General features: G+C 43.5%; 1 protein-coding gene across 2 annotated transcripts in view; it reads right to left on the bottom strand.

Annotated features, from left to right (window-relative positions):
- Nucleotides 1-15,846, bottom strand: part of PCSK2 (proprotein convertase subtilisin/kexin type 2) — a 208,468-nt gene that overhangs the window by 41,993 nt on the left and 150,629 nt on the right. For both annotated transcript variants that reach the window (XM_068523829.1, XM_068523828.1), the window contains one exon: nucleotides 5,065-5,141. In XM_068523829.1, the coding sequence (XP_068379930.1) occupies nucleotides 5,065-5,141 (77 nt within the window). The remainder of the gene's footprint in view (nucleotides 1-5,064; nucleotides 5,142-15,846) is intronic.

Genomic DNA, 15,846 nt, shown 5'->3' on the forward strand with positions numbered 1-15,846 from the left:
ATGGTGGGGATGACATTTCAGTGGTGCATGCCTGTCAAAGAAATGCTATGCAAGAGAGAGTTTTATGGACAACAGCACAGCAATGGAATACAGATCTGCAGTGCATCACCAAACATTGACCTAAAACCCAGCAAGGCTGGAAGATTATTGACAAAGTGTGAGCCGCAAACCTTGGGAGAAGCAGGCAGCTCTGAAATGGACAGATGTCAAGGGCACTCAACATCTTGGCATGGCTGAGAAAGTATGCCACCCATCCATCAACCAGCCAATCAATATTTATTGAACGCCAGAAAAAAATGTGATACTAGATCCTGATACCTCATAGCAAATCAGTTATAGCTGTGTTGCATATTATTGATGCTGATTAAATATGTATTATTTTCTACCTTTTTGCAGTTTGGGTTATTGTTGCTACTGTGGCTGTTATTATTTTGCTTGGTCGTCTGTATTTCTCTGATTGCAAGCTAGGAGGAAATGATACTCCTTTTCCAAATTTCTCAACTGTGTTTCAAATACATACCTGGAGCGCAGATACCGCATACAATTATCAAATGGTTCACAGTAGAATAAATACACTTGCTCTGCCGAAAAAGGAATAATCCTACAAAATCAAATGAAGCACAGGGCAAGGAGTTCTAATATACAGGTCCCCTAAAAGCAGTTCTGCATATGTATGAAATTTGCCTTCATAAGGAGTCCTTGGCTTGGAGTTTTAAGTATGTTCTTAAAGAAGCGTACACTTGAAGGAAACCAAGTTAACCTATAAGCACAGAGAGGAGATATGATGGTTTAAAGTGTGAGGAAAGCCCAGGGGAGACACGCGGCTATTAAACTCAGTTTCTCAACCAAGGGGAACGTTCTCCTTGCTTGCTTTTGAGAGCGCCCCTGGTAGAGCGTTTTATTTTCTACTTTCCACAGCAGTGAGAAGCCAGTGATGGAGAGCGTGGCCTTTTCTGGGCTGGAATTGCCTCTGCGTTCTAACCGGCCCGTGTGGCAGGCAGTGTGGCTGGAGAAGCAGCAGCAAACGCACTGCTGGGCAGAATCGGGCGGCCCTTCATTGGCGTTTCGGTGCTGAAACTAGCTTATCCAAGAGCCCCGAGTCTGCTGAGCAAAGATGGGGTATTGGGACTGGTGCCCAAGCCCAGAAGAGAACACCTGAAGAAACTGGCAGGCCAGAAGCTCAGGCTGCCTGGGCAGTAAACCCTGTTCCAGCCAAGGGCAAGTGCTCAAGGCTCTCAGAGCTTCTGGGCAGTGGCATTCCTAGAGTGCAATGGGAGAATCGTCCTTGTCTACGCCCCACGCCCAGTTTCCGACCCAATCACAAGATCTCTCCTCTTTTCTCCTAGCAACCTGTCCAAACCTTTCATGCTCACCTCCTCCAAGAAGCCTTCTCAGATTGCTGCCTTCTGCACCAGTCTCTAACTCCAGGACCAGTTATCCAGGACACCTCCTGAACACGTCTGTACCTCCCGCCTCTGCTTCTTTGCCTAAATTGCACCCTCACCCCAGAATACACTCCCCTCCCCTCTCAACTCTACCTAGTACCTTCATTCAAATCCCAGACCAAATGCCACATCTTCAAGGAAACCTGTCCCAGTTTCCCCAGCCAGAGATAACTTTGCATTTCTCCACGCTCTCTCTCCAAAGCACTTTTATTATGAGGCAGTGCTTGTAATGGCCCCTCACTGGTGTCAAATCCTGTCTCCACCACTTGTTAGCTGCGTGACCTTGCACACATTACTTAATCTTTCTGTGCTTCGGTTTCCAAAATAGGGATAATAATGTTCACACCTATTTCAGAGGGTTAGATTGAGAATTAATACGTACAAAGCACTAAAACAGTGCCTTAAACATAGTAATTAATAGGCATTCCCTTTCCTCGTATGATTTCAGCCCTGGCTACACTTAGCACTGCAGTGATTCGGGCTGCTGTCGCCTCCTCATGGGACATTGCAAGCGCCTCAGAAGCTTAACCACCAAAATGAATAGTTTCATGAGTACCAAGCTAAAGGCCCAGTTCTGTTTATCTCTTTTTACGCCCTATGCTTTTAAAATTTACTTTTTGTTATAGAAAATATCAGAATAGACAAAAGTAGAGTGAAATGTCATGTAACCATCATCCAGCTTTAACAATTATTAACTCATGGCCAATTATATTTCCTTTAAACCCCCCTTTACTCTCTTTCCTTCTTCTACAAGCCCCTAGTTATACTGAAAGAAATACTAGGCATAATATTCATCCAAAAGGGAATTTTTAATAAACTTATCTTACACTCAAGGGAAGGGTGCTATCTTCAAATTCTCTTTGGGCCAAGCAGGAACCACCTCCAGGACAGACACGACTTTTCGGACCACAGATCCTCCCAGGGCTGCGGCCTGAACTTTGACCTGCCTTCCTCTCATAATCACTTACAACAGTAGTTTTGTTTCGAGAGGCCGTGATTTGAAACGTGGTACCGTCCAGTCTTTGTAATAACAAGTCATGATAGATGAGGATCTTTGAAAATGACTTGATAATTGTGAAAAACCCCATTTATAGGTCAAAGTGGCCACTGTGTCTTGAGTCATTGGTTCCTTAAGAGGCAAGGATCATACTTGCCTGACTCACAGTAACTGTGTCTCAGGCAGTTGGATACTTGGGGATTCCACCTCTGGCAGTGAAGAATTTTAGTGCCCTGGGCTTCCCTGGTGGCACAGTGGTTAAGAATCTGCCTGCCAATGCAGGGAACACGGGTTCGGGCCCCGGTGCGGGAAGATCCCACAAGCCGCGGAGCAACGAAGCCCTCGTGCCACAACTACTGAGCCCTTGCACCTAGAGCCCGTGCTCCACAACAAAAGAAGCTACCGCAGTGAGAAGCCCACGCACCGCAACGAAGAGTATTCCCCGCTCGCCGCAACTAGAGAAAGCCCATGCGCAACAATGAAGACCCAATGCAGCCAAAAATAAATAAGTTAAATAAATTTAAAAAAAGAGAAGAATTTTATTGCCCTAAGTGCTCATTAGTCCTAGAGGATCTTAGCCAGTTTAAAATTGAACTTTCAAGAACAAGTTTGCAAATGAAATTATTTAAAGTAGAGGACATCTCCGTTTTGCTTTTGTTTTCGTTTAAAGAATATTCTTACAGCTCATCACACAGGAAGACTTACTGGTGGGGGGTTGTGTTTGGGTTCAGAAAATGGGATGGAGGGAACCATTCTGTTGGTTATATTTTTGTGCCTGGGTCCATCCATTGAAGATGAATTTAGTACCTACTAGCTGCAGAGAGAAAGCTAGGAGCTGGCACGCGTGTTGCTACTGCCCTTTTTGATAGCGTGTGGACAGCTGGTGACCGATGGCGCTGAAGCCACGGCCACCCTCGTTGTCCTTCTCAGCACAAGGGTCCAGGCCGCTGTTAATAATTATGTCTCGCCCCTGGCTTAGTGACTTCTATTTGATGACTTCACATCCCTGTGTCTGAAAACGGTTTATTAGCTAAGGGTATGCAAGGATCTAGGTGAGTAAGAGACACTTCAAGTCAAAAGTTCTCTGGCCTTTTTTATACACCCTCACCCCCTCAAACGCACACTTCCAAACCCTGCATGATGATTTTAAAGCTGCAGATGGGGTTGATAGAGAGTGAACTGTGCTCTTGGATATTAGCAATGATCTTTTAAAAATGTTACAAATTCGAATTGTGTTTCCCCCTTTATTCTTTTCTGCATTTTCTGTAATTACCAAGCCCCGTGTGCTCTGTCTGTGCCCCACACAGTCTCTGGTCAACTTGCTAACTGTAGGAACAGAGTTTAAGCTACCTGGTCCACTGGGGACCCATCCCTGGCCACTCTCTGGTCATCATGCCTTCTGTCTTTTATAATAAAGATGATGCTTATAAAAGAAGGGTACAATTTGGGTTTAGAAACACAGAGCTTGGGTTCAAGTGTCGGCTTTGATATTTACTGGTTGTTTGTCCAGGGAAGTCAGGCAACTTTTCTGAGCCTGTTTCCTTGTCACTAAACTGAGGATGACAGCATTTGTTTCATCTACCTTGAGTTTGTCACGAGAAGTAGAAGAAATGAGTAAAGTGCTGTACACACAATATATTTTTATGTCATTAATTGAAGTTCATACGTTCTGATCAGCTTCACTCAAAAACATCAATAATGGGGAAGCACTAGGTTTAGAACTGAGTCAGTTTTGATTGAACAAGCCACGTGCCTTAATTTCTTGATATTTCTTACATGTGATCAACAACTTAGGCAAGAATTTTACTTGGAGAAGAAAGAGACTGCATTTACATGTTTTGTAGCAAAACAGGCCGAAGAAAAATCACACTTCTGGATGAACCATCCATTGGGTAGTGTTACATAACAGGATGCCAAGCAGTATTTCAAACCTAGAGTTAACAATACTGTACTGCATATTTGAAAGTTGCTAAGAGAGTTGGTCTTAGAAGTACTCATCACAAGGAAAAAAGTTTTTTTATGTGACTATGTGTGGTGTCAGGTATTAACTAGACTTACAGTGGTGATCTTTTTGCAGTATATACAAATATGGAATCATTATGCGGTACAGCTGAAACTAATTATTATACCTCAGTTAAAAAAATACCTCAAACCTCTGCCAATTATGCTTACTGTTTTGTCGAAAGGGACTACATGAGCTGTTATAAGGTTACAGCAAAAACACTTTTCAAAAACCTATAGACACAGACCCCTGGGGCAAAAGAGCTCTCTGCAATAGTTTCAACAGATCAAGTAAAACCCATGTGTTTACAATCAACTTGTGGTAGGTTGAGAAAGGATTTCTTATTATTCCTATTTTTTTTTAATCTTTAATAAGGTGGCAAATAATTCCTAGTTCAACAGAACAAAAGAGTCAAGAGATAATTCTAGAAGAGCGTTGCCATATTAAAAAAAAAATCAAGAATTTAGAGAATGTAGCCACGAAGAAGGAAAAAAAATCACCATATAATTTAGCAAGGCAGTGAGAGCATTTTGCTGGTGATACGTAAGCCTTAAAAACACAACAGAGCGAAATAAAACCCCACACCTGACGTCCCAGACACCTCAGGAGGCCCCATTTACCTGTTAAACCAGTCATCTGTGTATCGAGGGTAAGGATAGGGGTCGTTGCTGCTGAAGTCGTAGCTTGCTTCGGCGTTCTGCAAAACACAAGGTGTGTCATTAGGTCATAAAGCCAGAGGCACGGGCACGAGAGGATCCGAGAGATGCAACCGTCTTATGTGGACGGTCCCTCCGTGGAGGGCTGTGTTAACATCCTCTCTGGACCAGCCCTTGAGGAGGTGACAGAGCAGACGTGTGTCCGTGGAGGCTTCTATCCTCCCGTTATCCTCTTTTCCAGACTCCCTCATCCCATCCTATTCCGGGCCCTCAAAGGGTTAGCAAATTTGCATCCTGGGCTACCCAGGACTGTCTCCATTTTAAGCTGAGTGACACTTGTGGGTCAGTGGGGCTCCCCCGGAAGCCAGGACTCTCGTTAAGCTTCCTTGCACTGATGGCCAGAAGGATCTAGTTCTCATGTCACAAGTGAGGCAGCCTCTAGAGTTTTCTTGCTTTATGCAGAGCTCACTCCAGCTCCCTGCTTCAGGCTGACAGAGGCTTGTCTCCTTTACATTTACAGGTGTTAAACCCAAGCCCCGAATACTGGCCATGATATCAACCTCATTTATTCACTCAACAGATATCATTGAGTCTAATATATGCCAGGGACTTTCCCAAGTATGGGAATACAATGGTGACATCCCTGCCCACATGTAAATTACAGCCTGGTTGGGGGGACAGACATCAATCCCACACAAAATAGTTGATTGCAAACAGGAGTCCTCTTAACACTACAAGATACAAAAGTTTAAATTCTATTCAGTCCAATACCTCCAATTTTCCCATTGAGAGTCTTTCCCCACAGAAATCAGCTACCTATTCACTTAAAATGATTTCATGCTTTAATTTTGTCCATTTAGGTCTTCAGCTGGTCAGCCTTTTATTTTGGTCCATGACGGGAGATGGTCCCCCACCATCTGTTGGCTAATCCCTTCCTTCCTCTCTGCCTGTCAGTTGCCCAGGGATGCTGAGCTCCGTGAAGCTCCTCTCTCCTCATCCCATCCTCCCTCCTTTGTTTCTGAGGTGTGCAGCCAAGACCCTGGATGGTTTCCTGGTCCGCAGTATACACTGGGCTGGGAAACACTGGGTTAGACACATATTCCAGCTGGGAAATTTCTCAATTCCATGGGCCCTGAGACATTTTAGAGAATTGTGCTCTTTTATGAGTCAAAACACTTTAGTCTGTAAACTTAATGTATTAGTGGCATAATGGTTTTAAGAGCAAATTGACTAGTTCCATGAGTTTGTGTTTCCATTTGTTGGATAACAAAGGGCCATCAGTAGCTGGAATGACCAGAATTGTAATACTAATTTATTTTTTAAAATGTGCTTGGGGCAGAATTCACCTTGAAATTTGTTTAAAAATTTTTTAACTTAAAAGTTTTTAGCTTTATTGAGGTATAATTCTTATACAAAAAATTCCACACATTTAATGTCTACATCTTGATATGTGTACACTCATGATACCATCACCATAACCAAGGTACTAAACATACCCACCACCTTCAAAATTTCCTTGTGTTCTTTTGTGTCTGTGTGTTCTTTTTTTTTTTTTTTTGGTAAGAACATTTAACGAGATCTATCCTCTGAACATATTTTACAGTGTGTAATACCGTATTGTTGACTGTTACATGGCAGAGGTCTAGAACTTATTCATTTGCATAACAGAAACTTGATACCCATTGAAAAACAATTCCTCATTTTTCCCTCCCCCACCTTTCTATTCAAAATTTGGACCAGTCACTTATCTTGGGCATTGAACATGGCTATTCTGTGTTCTAGAATCTAGGTCTTCCTTCAAATCCTAGTCTTTAGAGAGGATGTGTTCCTGTCTCCACTGGCCATAATTACTGGCAAATACCCAGGTCTGCTCCTCCTCCACTGAGATCCCAAACTACCTTCACTCACCTTTAAAAGTTTAATTCTCTATCTGAGCTATAATCCCAGTCTTTGGGAGACCCTCTCAGATTTGGCATATTTTTTTTTTCTTGATGTTTCTTGAGCTATTTGGATCTCACTTCTTTTGAGGGATACTATTTTGAAAGTAACTTATTCGTCTTCCCTAAGTACGTTCAATTACCCCAATCTTCCCTGAATTTTTGAGACAAGAGCATGCGTAGGTAGAGCTGGTGGGGTTGGAATATTAAGAGGAACACAAGTTAATAGTTTTTCTTTGGGGTTTCAAAGCTGAGGTTGAAACTTAAGCGATAGATCTGGAAGACTATTTGCTAGGCCTGGTTTGTTTCTCTGTAGAAGAAATGAAAATGGCCCAGTCTAAGGTGAATTGAATAGAAAATTCATTGAGTAGCACTTGTAGGGCCCTCAGAGGGAGCCCTGAGTGCTACCTCTCTCTTCTGAGCTGCGTTCTTGGACTGGGAAGGGGGTGTGTTGGGATGTCCAACCTCAGAGAGGTCTGGTACTCATCCTAGGACAGGGGCGTGGAGCTGAGGACCAGAGGTAGCTCCGTGAGGTGTCTTAGCTGAGGGACTCAGGGACGCCCCACTCCGTGTTCCTGTGACGCTCACTGCAGAACAGGAAGCAGCAGAATATTGTGTGGGAGGCTGAGATTAGTGAGAACACGACAGCTGCCCTAGGAAGTCCAACGGTCACGACACTGAGGATCCAGGGTTCAGGCAGGATCTGCGTGAAGTGATGACCGAGGCCAGTGGGGTGGGGATGCAGCAGTAGTTTCCACGGTGGACAGATGATGAGACGTGAGCTCCGGGAGCCCGGCCCCTCTTCTTGATGCTGTGCTACTCCTTTGCAACTTGAGGGTGGAGGCAGGAGGGTGGGAGCAAAACCTGTGTTGGCCAAGGTCAAATTTCTACCATCAGTGCCAGTAGGTTGTTGGAGAGAAATTAAATTCCACTAGAGAAAAATAAAATCAGAATTTTCTGCACCTTTGTGTTTGCTGCCTAAGCAATTGACCTGTTTCACCAGCTTTCCTCCCTGGCTCACCTTTCTTGTTCACAACTGTCACCTGAGGTCTGGGCCGAGGTCTTTGGCTCTGATTTCTGGTTCTGGAGAAAATGGCTTGCCGCGAGGTGGGTGGGGGCAGAGGGGCGAACTGGAGAGTTCAGACAGCAGAATTTGTTCCTGAGAATCCACGGGACTCTGAGACCACTTTTACAGCAAGAAGAAAGACCATGTATTGTCTGCAGTCAAATTCACCTCAATGTTAAGATGGGTGAGGACTTAGGAATTCTAATTTGTTGTCTTTACAATTAATTTGATGACTAATGCTAATTCCTTGTGTAATAGTCTAGGCTGAGGCTGAGTATTAAGGAAGGCAAACAGGTGTTCTTCTTTGGTTGTATATTTCCTGGCAAAAAATCAAATGGCTTACAGCAAGAAAGAAGAATGAGCAATTTTTTGCAAGGGTTCTGTTTATACTTTTATAGCCCAAACCGACGAGTCATTTATTGATCTGAACTACAATGTCGTCTTCCATAAAACTGTTTGTGTACAGGAATAAATTAAACTGGTCTTGGATTATACTGGAATTTTCTAAAATATCCATTAACGTAGACATTTGGGAGGAAGTGGAGTCTCTGTAGATTTAATGCTCTGGTATCCTAGGCTAAGCCAGATGTTTGTTTTGGTTTGAATTCTGTAACTTCGTCCTAAAATGCATTAGTCTATTTTCTTTTAGAAAATACTAGCTGTTTAGTGAACATAATTTAATCATTGATGATTCAGTATCAGGATGATTCAGAGTCACCATTAAGAACTTGAATTATCATTGTACCATTGTGGAGAAAGTAGGAAGATTGGGCTGAATCCAAACTGACCTCAGGGCATCCCTGGAAGTTATTTCTAGAAGAAACTTCTGATAATGGCTCATTTTCTCTTTAAGAGTTGAGCGCAGGGGAAAAAAATCCCTCTAGAAATTAGTATTTCTAAAGCTTAGTGTCTGAACACTTGAATGCATAGTCAGAAAGCAAGGCTAGATTAACTCTCAGCAAAGAAGTTTAATAATTACGCTTTTGGCTGTTGTTTGCGCTGCGCACTTTCCCATCAGATGGCCTGCCCGCACACTAGGCTAAGTAAGGACAAGGGACTTACTTATTTTCATGATATCTTCTGACTCCGTTATATCTGAGGTGCTGCCATCAAAGGCACAGGTTGACAAATGACACCTGTCTGATGCTATGGCTGGTCTCACCTTGGAAGCTGGTGGTGGACCCAGTGGCAATCATGTTTGTTGCTTTAACACTTTCAGAGGAGCTTCTGAGCCCCTTGAGACTGAACTCAACTCTAGCACTGCCACCCTTAACCCCCAAATCTGGAATTTACTGCCTCTGGGACAAGTGGACTTTCCTTGCTGGGTAGCACAAGACAGATGTATCTGCAGGTGTCAGCTTGAAGTAGGGGAAGGAAGAGAGGCATTAAATCAGACAGATCTGGTTTTGAACCCAGGCTATTTGGTCTTGGCAATATTCTTGTTTTCTGGAAACTGAGGTTTTCCTCATCTTTAAAATGCAGACGATAAAAAAGTAACTGGTTGGTTGTTGTGAGGATAAAAGGAAGGAAGGGATGTGGGCCAGCAAGCACACTGCGGACGATGTCTCACCTCTTTCTTCTGCTTTTGTGTCCTCTACTTTCTTTGATCACCTATGGCAAGAGTCACAAAATATGACCCAAAGGCCAAATCTGGCCCACCACTTGTTTTTGTAAATAAGGTTTTATTGGAACATAGTCATGTGCACTTGTTTATGGGTTGCCTAGTGCTTTCACAATGTAACAGCAGACTTAAGTAGTTGTGGCAGAAGCCTACCAATCTTAAAATATTTACCATATTTTATAGAAAGTGTTCATCAACGCTTGACTGGCATCCTAGGCCTTTGGGCGCCCAGGCTGCCTGCTGATAGCCTGAGGCTTGCGCTACAGCACCTCACCCAGTCCTGCCTTCCTGGGAGGCTCCTTTGCCCTGAGACATACCTGTCCCATGGCCCTTTCTCTCTAGGTGAGCTGCAGCTGCCAAAAAGAAATCTGATACAAACTAACCTCACTATGTTGCTAAGAGTCTGAAGTTTACCTGTCCTGAGCCTCACACCAATCAAAAGTAGGTTATCGGGTGTTCCTGTGGCCAGAAATGGGGGCTCAGGCCACTGGGGCACTTGTGGAGGCCGTGAGGGCATCCCGCTGGGATAGCGGGGAAGCCCCACCATCGTCCCCACCGCCCCTCTGCCCATCGTGGGTTGAAGGCTAGTCCTAGGGGCACCAACCCTCTAGTTCATCTGTCTTTCCATCTACAATTATCCTGTCTGTGCCCACGGTCAGAACATCACCCTTGGCAGGTGTTTGCAGTAAACAGCATGTGTCCAGGTGATATGGGCACACGTGGTGTCTGCTACACAAGGGCTCACCCATCTTTCATTTTTAAACCTGATGTTGCTTCGACATTCTGAGAATACCAGGCTCTTGTAATAGACCAATGTATTTAATATAAAGGTCCGTTGGTGTGATTGAATTTTTTAGAGCACTAAGGAGCAAACTCTGTGGTCTGACTATAAAATTAGGCAAGTGGCATCTTTTTTTTTATTTCTTAACATCTTTATTGGAGTACAATTGCTTTACAATGGTGTGTTAGTTTCTGCTGTATAACAAAGTGAATCAGCTATATGTATGCATATATCCCCATATCTCCTCCCTCTTGCGTCTCCCGCCCACCCTCCCTATCCCCCCCCTCTAGGAGGCAAGTGGCATCTTTAATCAGGGCTGCCTTGCACAGCCGTGCAGGTCATGCCTTCACAAGCAGCCACGCCCAAGGGGAGCAATGAGGGGCTGCACTGGACTCGCAAGCCTGTGCCCTGGGGAGGGGCTTGAAAAACTAATCGGTCCACCTGCCCGGAGGAGCCACCTTTTTCTCATTTGTCTGTCCAGAAGGGCACATTTTCTAATCTATTTGCCCAGAAGAAAGTGCTGTTTTGCAATTCACCCACCAGAAAGGGGCACTTTTTTCAATTTCACAAGAAGGCACTTAAGTACTAGCATGCCTATGAGCCACGGCAAGAAATGCGTCTCCTAGTTACAGCCGTGTACAAGCTCAGACCGCAGAGAAATTGAACCAGGGAGACAACGTGGCCCCTGTGAGATGTCAGGTAATACCAGACTCACATAATATCTCAGGCAATAGGAGTTTGTGACTATGGGTAGAGTATGGCATAGGATACGTTGCCAGTGTAATTCCACAGCTATAGGCACTCAGAACAAGAAAGTACATTGCATATGTCCCTTTATTCCAACTTGCTACTTTTCCTAAAGGCATTTAATCAAATAACCCAGCTAGGAGCTGTGTAACGGTATTAGCTGAAATTGCACTGTGCTCACGGATTAATGAAGCAGGAATGAGCTTCCCCAGATAGACTCTCAGGCTGCAACCATATTGCCCCAGAACAAAGCTCCTCTGTATGGAAACTGAGCAGCAAAAGGGTCCAGTCCACTAGAGCCGAAAAAATTTTGCTTTGCACCTACTTGCATTTAACATGGTCACGGCGGAAATTTCCCGACTGTGCCTATTTGGATTTTCCTCAAATAATTCTCCCACATGCACTGGTTTAATGATAATGTTCAGCTCATTTTTGACTAAAACCAGCATTAAAGGGATTTATGTCTATCTTAAGTCTGGCTGTAAAACTTAATGAAATTTAACATTTCTCCAGCACACACACACCAAAAAAAGATGCATAGTCAGAAAATTGTTTGAAATCTTTCTTCTATACTCCTAAGATTTCCAGAGTCATGTGTTTTTCCAGGGACGGAGTGTTCTCTGTGGATTTGACACCCCTTACCATCACCTCTTTCTTGCTCCTAGACATTCCAGCAACTTCGCTAGTCACTGGATTACTGTCTGGGTAACAGGAGCGTAATAGCCAGGCCGGGCAGGTACCACCAAGCCTAAGCCACGTCCTGGACCGCTATGCTTTTTAGTTTCCAAAGCTGAGCGGCTCCATTCTTTGGCCCTAATGTCACTCTTATCAGCCGATCTGAGGGAGGTTCTAAGAACTAAACATAACAGGAGGTAATAATAATAATAATGTAAATTCCTAATGGTTAACACAGTGCCCTAAGTTAATAGAGTGCCTTTAAGTTTTTCAAAGCAGGTTACGTTCTCTTATTTTATTTAATATTCTCCAAAACCCTGTGCGGGTAGGAGAGCAGATACATTGAAGGCAGAAGTGGGGCAGTTACTATCTCTAAGACACCGTCAAGGCAGCCCCTCTGGATGGCTTTAGAGCTATCTCTGCCTGCTCACGTCTTCTTAGCCCGTCTTACTGCTTTGGAAGGCCAACGAAGCCTGTCTCAGGCTAGACTGAGGCCAGTTCCCACTCATGAATTTTAATAGCTGCCCTAAAAGCATGAATTCCTGGGGCTGAACTGATGCATGGAGGAGAAGCTGCCACTCACTGTGATTAATCTCCAAGCGCTGACTCTGAGACAGGGTCCAACACTTGTTTGGAAAATATTTACATCTTTTTTTCTCACCAGCTGACAACTCAAATTTAGCATTTCCTTCAATTATGGATGTGAACTACAGGTCACAATATTACTAGCAGTGCCTGAGAGCTTGTCACCAATATGTACTTTCATACCGCATTAAAACTATTACAGATTTGCTGAGATATCTTTTCTACTCACTCCTACCTGGCACTAGATTTCGTTATTTAGTGCATCTATTAAGAGGGATACATACTACTGTTTTGCAAAAGCATATTTTTAATCTTTTGATAACTGTTTCAATATAATTGCTTTTCCTTGGTTATCCTATGCATTTTGTTTCATGAATTTAAAATATTATCCTGAGTATGAGAAGAAAGACATACTTGTGTACATAGGTAGGTGGTGTGCAAATTGGTGTAATCTCTTCAAAGAGAAATTTGGCAATATCTATCAGAATAAAAGATGCACAGACTCTTCGACCAAGCGATCCCACCTGTAAGAATCTCTCCTAAAGGTATACTTGTACGTATATGAAAGATTTGTGTTTAAATGTGTTCACGGCAGCATGATTGTGAAAGTGAAAGACCAGAAACGGCTTGTGTCCCACATGGGGGATGACGTAAGTCAAGGATGGTGCAGCCACACAATGCAAAACTGCAGTCCCAGCAAAGAACAAGGTACGTGGCCTGCAATGTACTCCTTCCCAAGAAATATTAAGTAAAAAAGACAACGTGTAAAACAGAGTGCATGGTGAGCCCCCATTAGCATAGAAGAGAAGGATACACTTGATGGTAAATGCATAAAGTATTTCTGGAAAGATACACAGGAGCCTTTTTATACTGCTTTGTGTCTAGGGAGAGGCCCAGGGCCTGGGGTGGAAGGAAGACAGATTTCATTGCATTGCCTTTTGTTTTGTGTATTTTTCTGGCATAATAATAACAACAGGTAACACATATTGAGTGCTTATTTTGTGCAAGGGGCTCTTTTAGATGCTTCGTCTGCATTTGCTCCTCCCTGCGATGTCCTTATGTGGTAGGACTCTTATTATCACTCTCATTCTGGGAGCAAGGAGACTGAGTGAGGCACAGAGAGGTTGACTATTTCCCCTGAGGTCACACAGATATAAAAAGGGGGCACAGCAGGGACTTAGACCAGGCAGTCTGGTCCCGGAGGCCTCTCCCCTAACTCCTCAGTCTTGCCTCTGCATTAGAATCACAATGTCACATTTTACGTGTGTTGCTTAAAAGAAAAACAATCAGCAAATAAAAGAGAATAATTCAGTGGGTTTATTCCCTGAAATATCAATGGGTCATTCTGTCCAAATCCAAGCATATGAACCGAGATAAGAATTTACCTCCCGACCCTGGGACACACCTCACTAAAGAGCCGGGAAGCTCGTCTCTTACTTTGTCTGATCCATTCATTTGATAACAGCATGGTTTTATTTAGTGACTTTTCTATCCAAGGCTTAAACCAACAAATATGCCTCCAAAGAGAAAGCTAATTCCCCTGTTTTTGACAGCCAGGTTCAACCTGTTCTGATTTTCTCTGTTGATGATGCTTTTCCTCTTAGAAGTAGGAAAACAAACATCACCCTGTTCACAGACAGATCACATGGATGACTGGATTCCCCAGAAACTGAGATCTAGGAAATACTTCCTTTTTTGTTCCAGAGCTCCATCTGCACTAGTTGGTGACCCTTGGGTTTCTGGGTACAACTTGAACTTCATTGGCTGGGAATGGTGTTCCCTGAGGTGCTTGCATGTGGTGCCTTCAATACCTGGCTTCGCAGAACTTGACTGTGACTCCTTGCAAAGCACCCCTCCGATCCTTCTTATTATGCCAACGACAAGCCTCCATTAAGTGCGCCCGTGTCTTTAATTCCTCCCTATTCCTTGCAAATCCATCTTCTTATCTGACAGGGGCAAGCATTGGCAGGCAGCAACATCCAGCTTGAGTTGCTTTCATTGTATTTATTTTGACAGGTACTTCTATATATGTTGAGGGATATTGGTTGTTTTTCTATTTGAAACAGTGATTTATAGTTTCCCTTTCAAATACATCCATCTATGTGAAAAAAGTGAGTCAACTGAAGGAAACATGCTAGGTAAGTAATAGCACCGATAGCAAAAATTGTGAAAGTGTGTTATGACTGGTGGATGACTGGGAAACAGTGGAATAAAGAGATGGTGATGTTTATGGCTTTGACTCCTCTAGTTACCAGCAGATCCACCCTTAACAGTGGCTCGGGAATTGAGTGTCTATTTGGGGGATTTGTAAGAGTAATGAAAAAACTTCCTGTCTTCAAATTTCAGCCCTGTCAGTTGTCATTTCAACATTGTGAATTTAATCCTTGACAGTCTGTAGACTGTTGGCCTTCAAAGGTGTTCAATCATTCATGCATTCGGCCGATCATTTATTTATTCATGGAACACATATTTATTGAGTACCAACTATTTACCAAACATTGTGCAATAGCAAGTTCCCGTTGGAAAAGAAGATGCCCTTGGCTGGGGTATCTTGCCTTTAGCCCTCACGAGCTAATACATCAGCCAGGGACTGACACCTGAGGTTCCAATGAATTTATTGGCTAACAGCGGTTCTCAACTCAGGCTGCTCAATAGAATAACCTGGGGAGCTTTTAGAAATATGAATACTTGAGTGACCCCTAGATTTTGATTTAATTCATCTGGGGTGGGGCTTGGGCATCAGTCGTTTAAAAAAGGACACAAAAACTCTTCAGGTGGTTCTGATGAGACAAGGTCGAGAACCACTGAGCTGACATCTCTGTTCACTGCTCAAGTCCCAGCCCCCCTGCTGCTTAGTGTCTGGTCTGTGGACCAGAAGTACTGACATCACCGGAGAAGTTGTTAGAATTGCAGGACTTCAGGCTGCACCCGAGACGGGCAGAATCTGAATCTGCGTTTTAGCAGGATCTCCAGGGAATTCATGTGTGCGCACTGATTCTTTTATTTATAAAACGAGTGCATGTTTGCCTTTGTCCCGTTCACTTCCCCTTAATCTCCTACTTTCCTTCCTCCCTCTTCTACCTAAATTCTATAACAGAAAGAAATTGAATTTGAGAAGCCATTCATACTTTAGCATGGACAAGTTCAGTACACTGCCCTTCCCAGTATTATTCGCTTTAACAGAAGAGCATGGACATTGGAAAAAGCTATAGTTCTCAATCTCTAATAGCAGAGATTGAAGGGTGGTATTTTGGGAGCATCAGGAACTTCTTGGTATCTCTTAGGCTGAAGTTCTTTCTATGGAGAAGTTCAGTTCTAAGAACAGAGCTGTTGC

Source organism: Eschrichtius robustus, chromosome 16 (assembly GCF_028021215.1).
Source record: "Eschrichtius robustus isolate mEscRob2 chromosome 16, mEscRob2.pri, whole genome shotgun sequence".
NCBI classification, from domain to species: Eukaryota; Metazoa; Chordata; class Mammalia; order Artiodactyla; family Eschrichtiidae; genus Eschrichtius; species Eschrichtius robustus.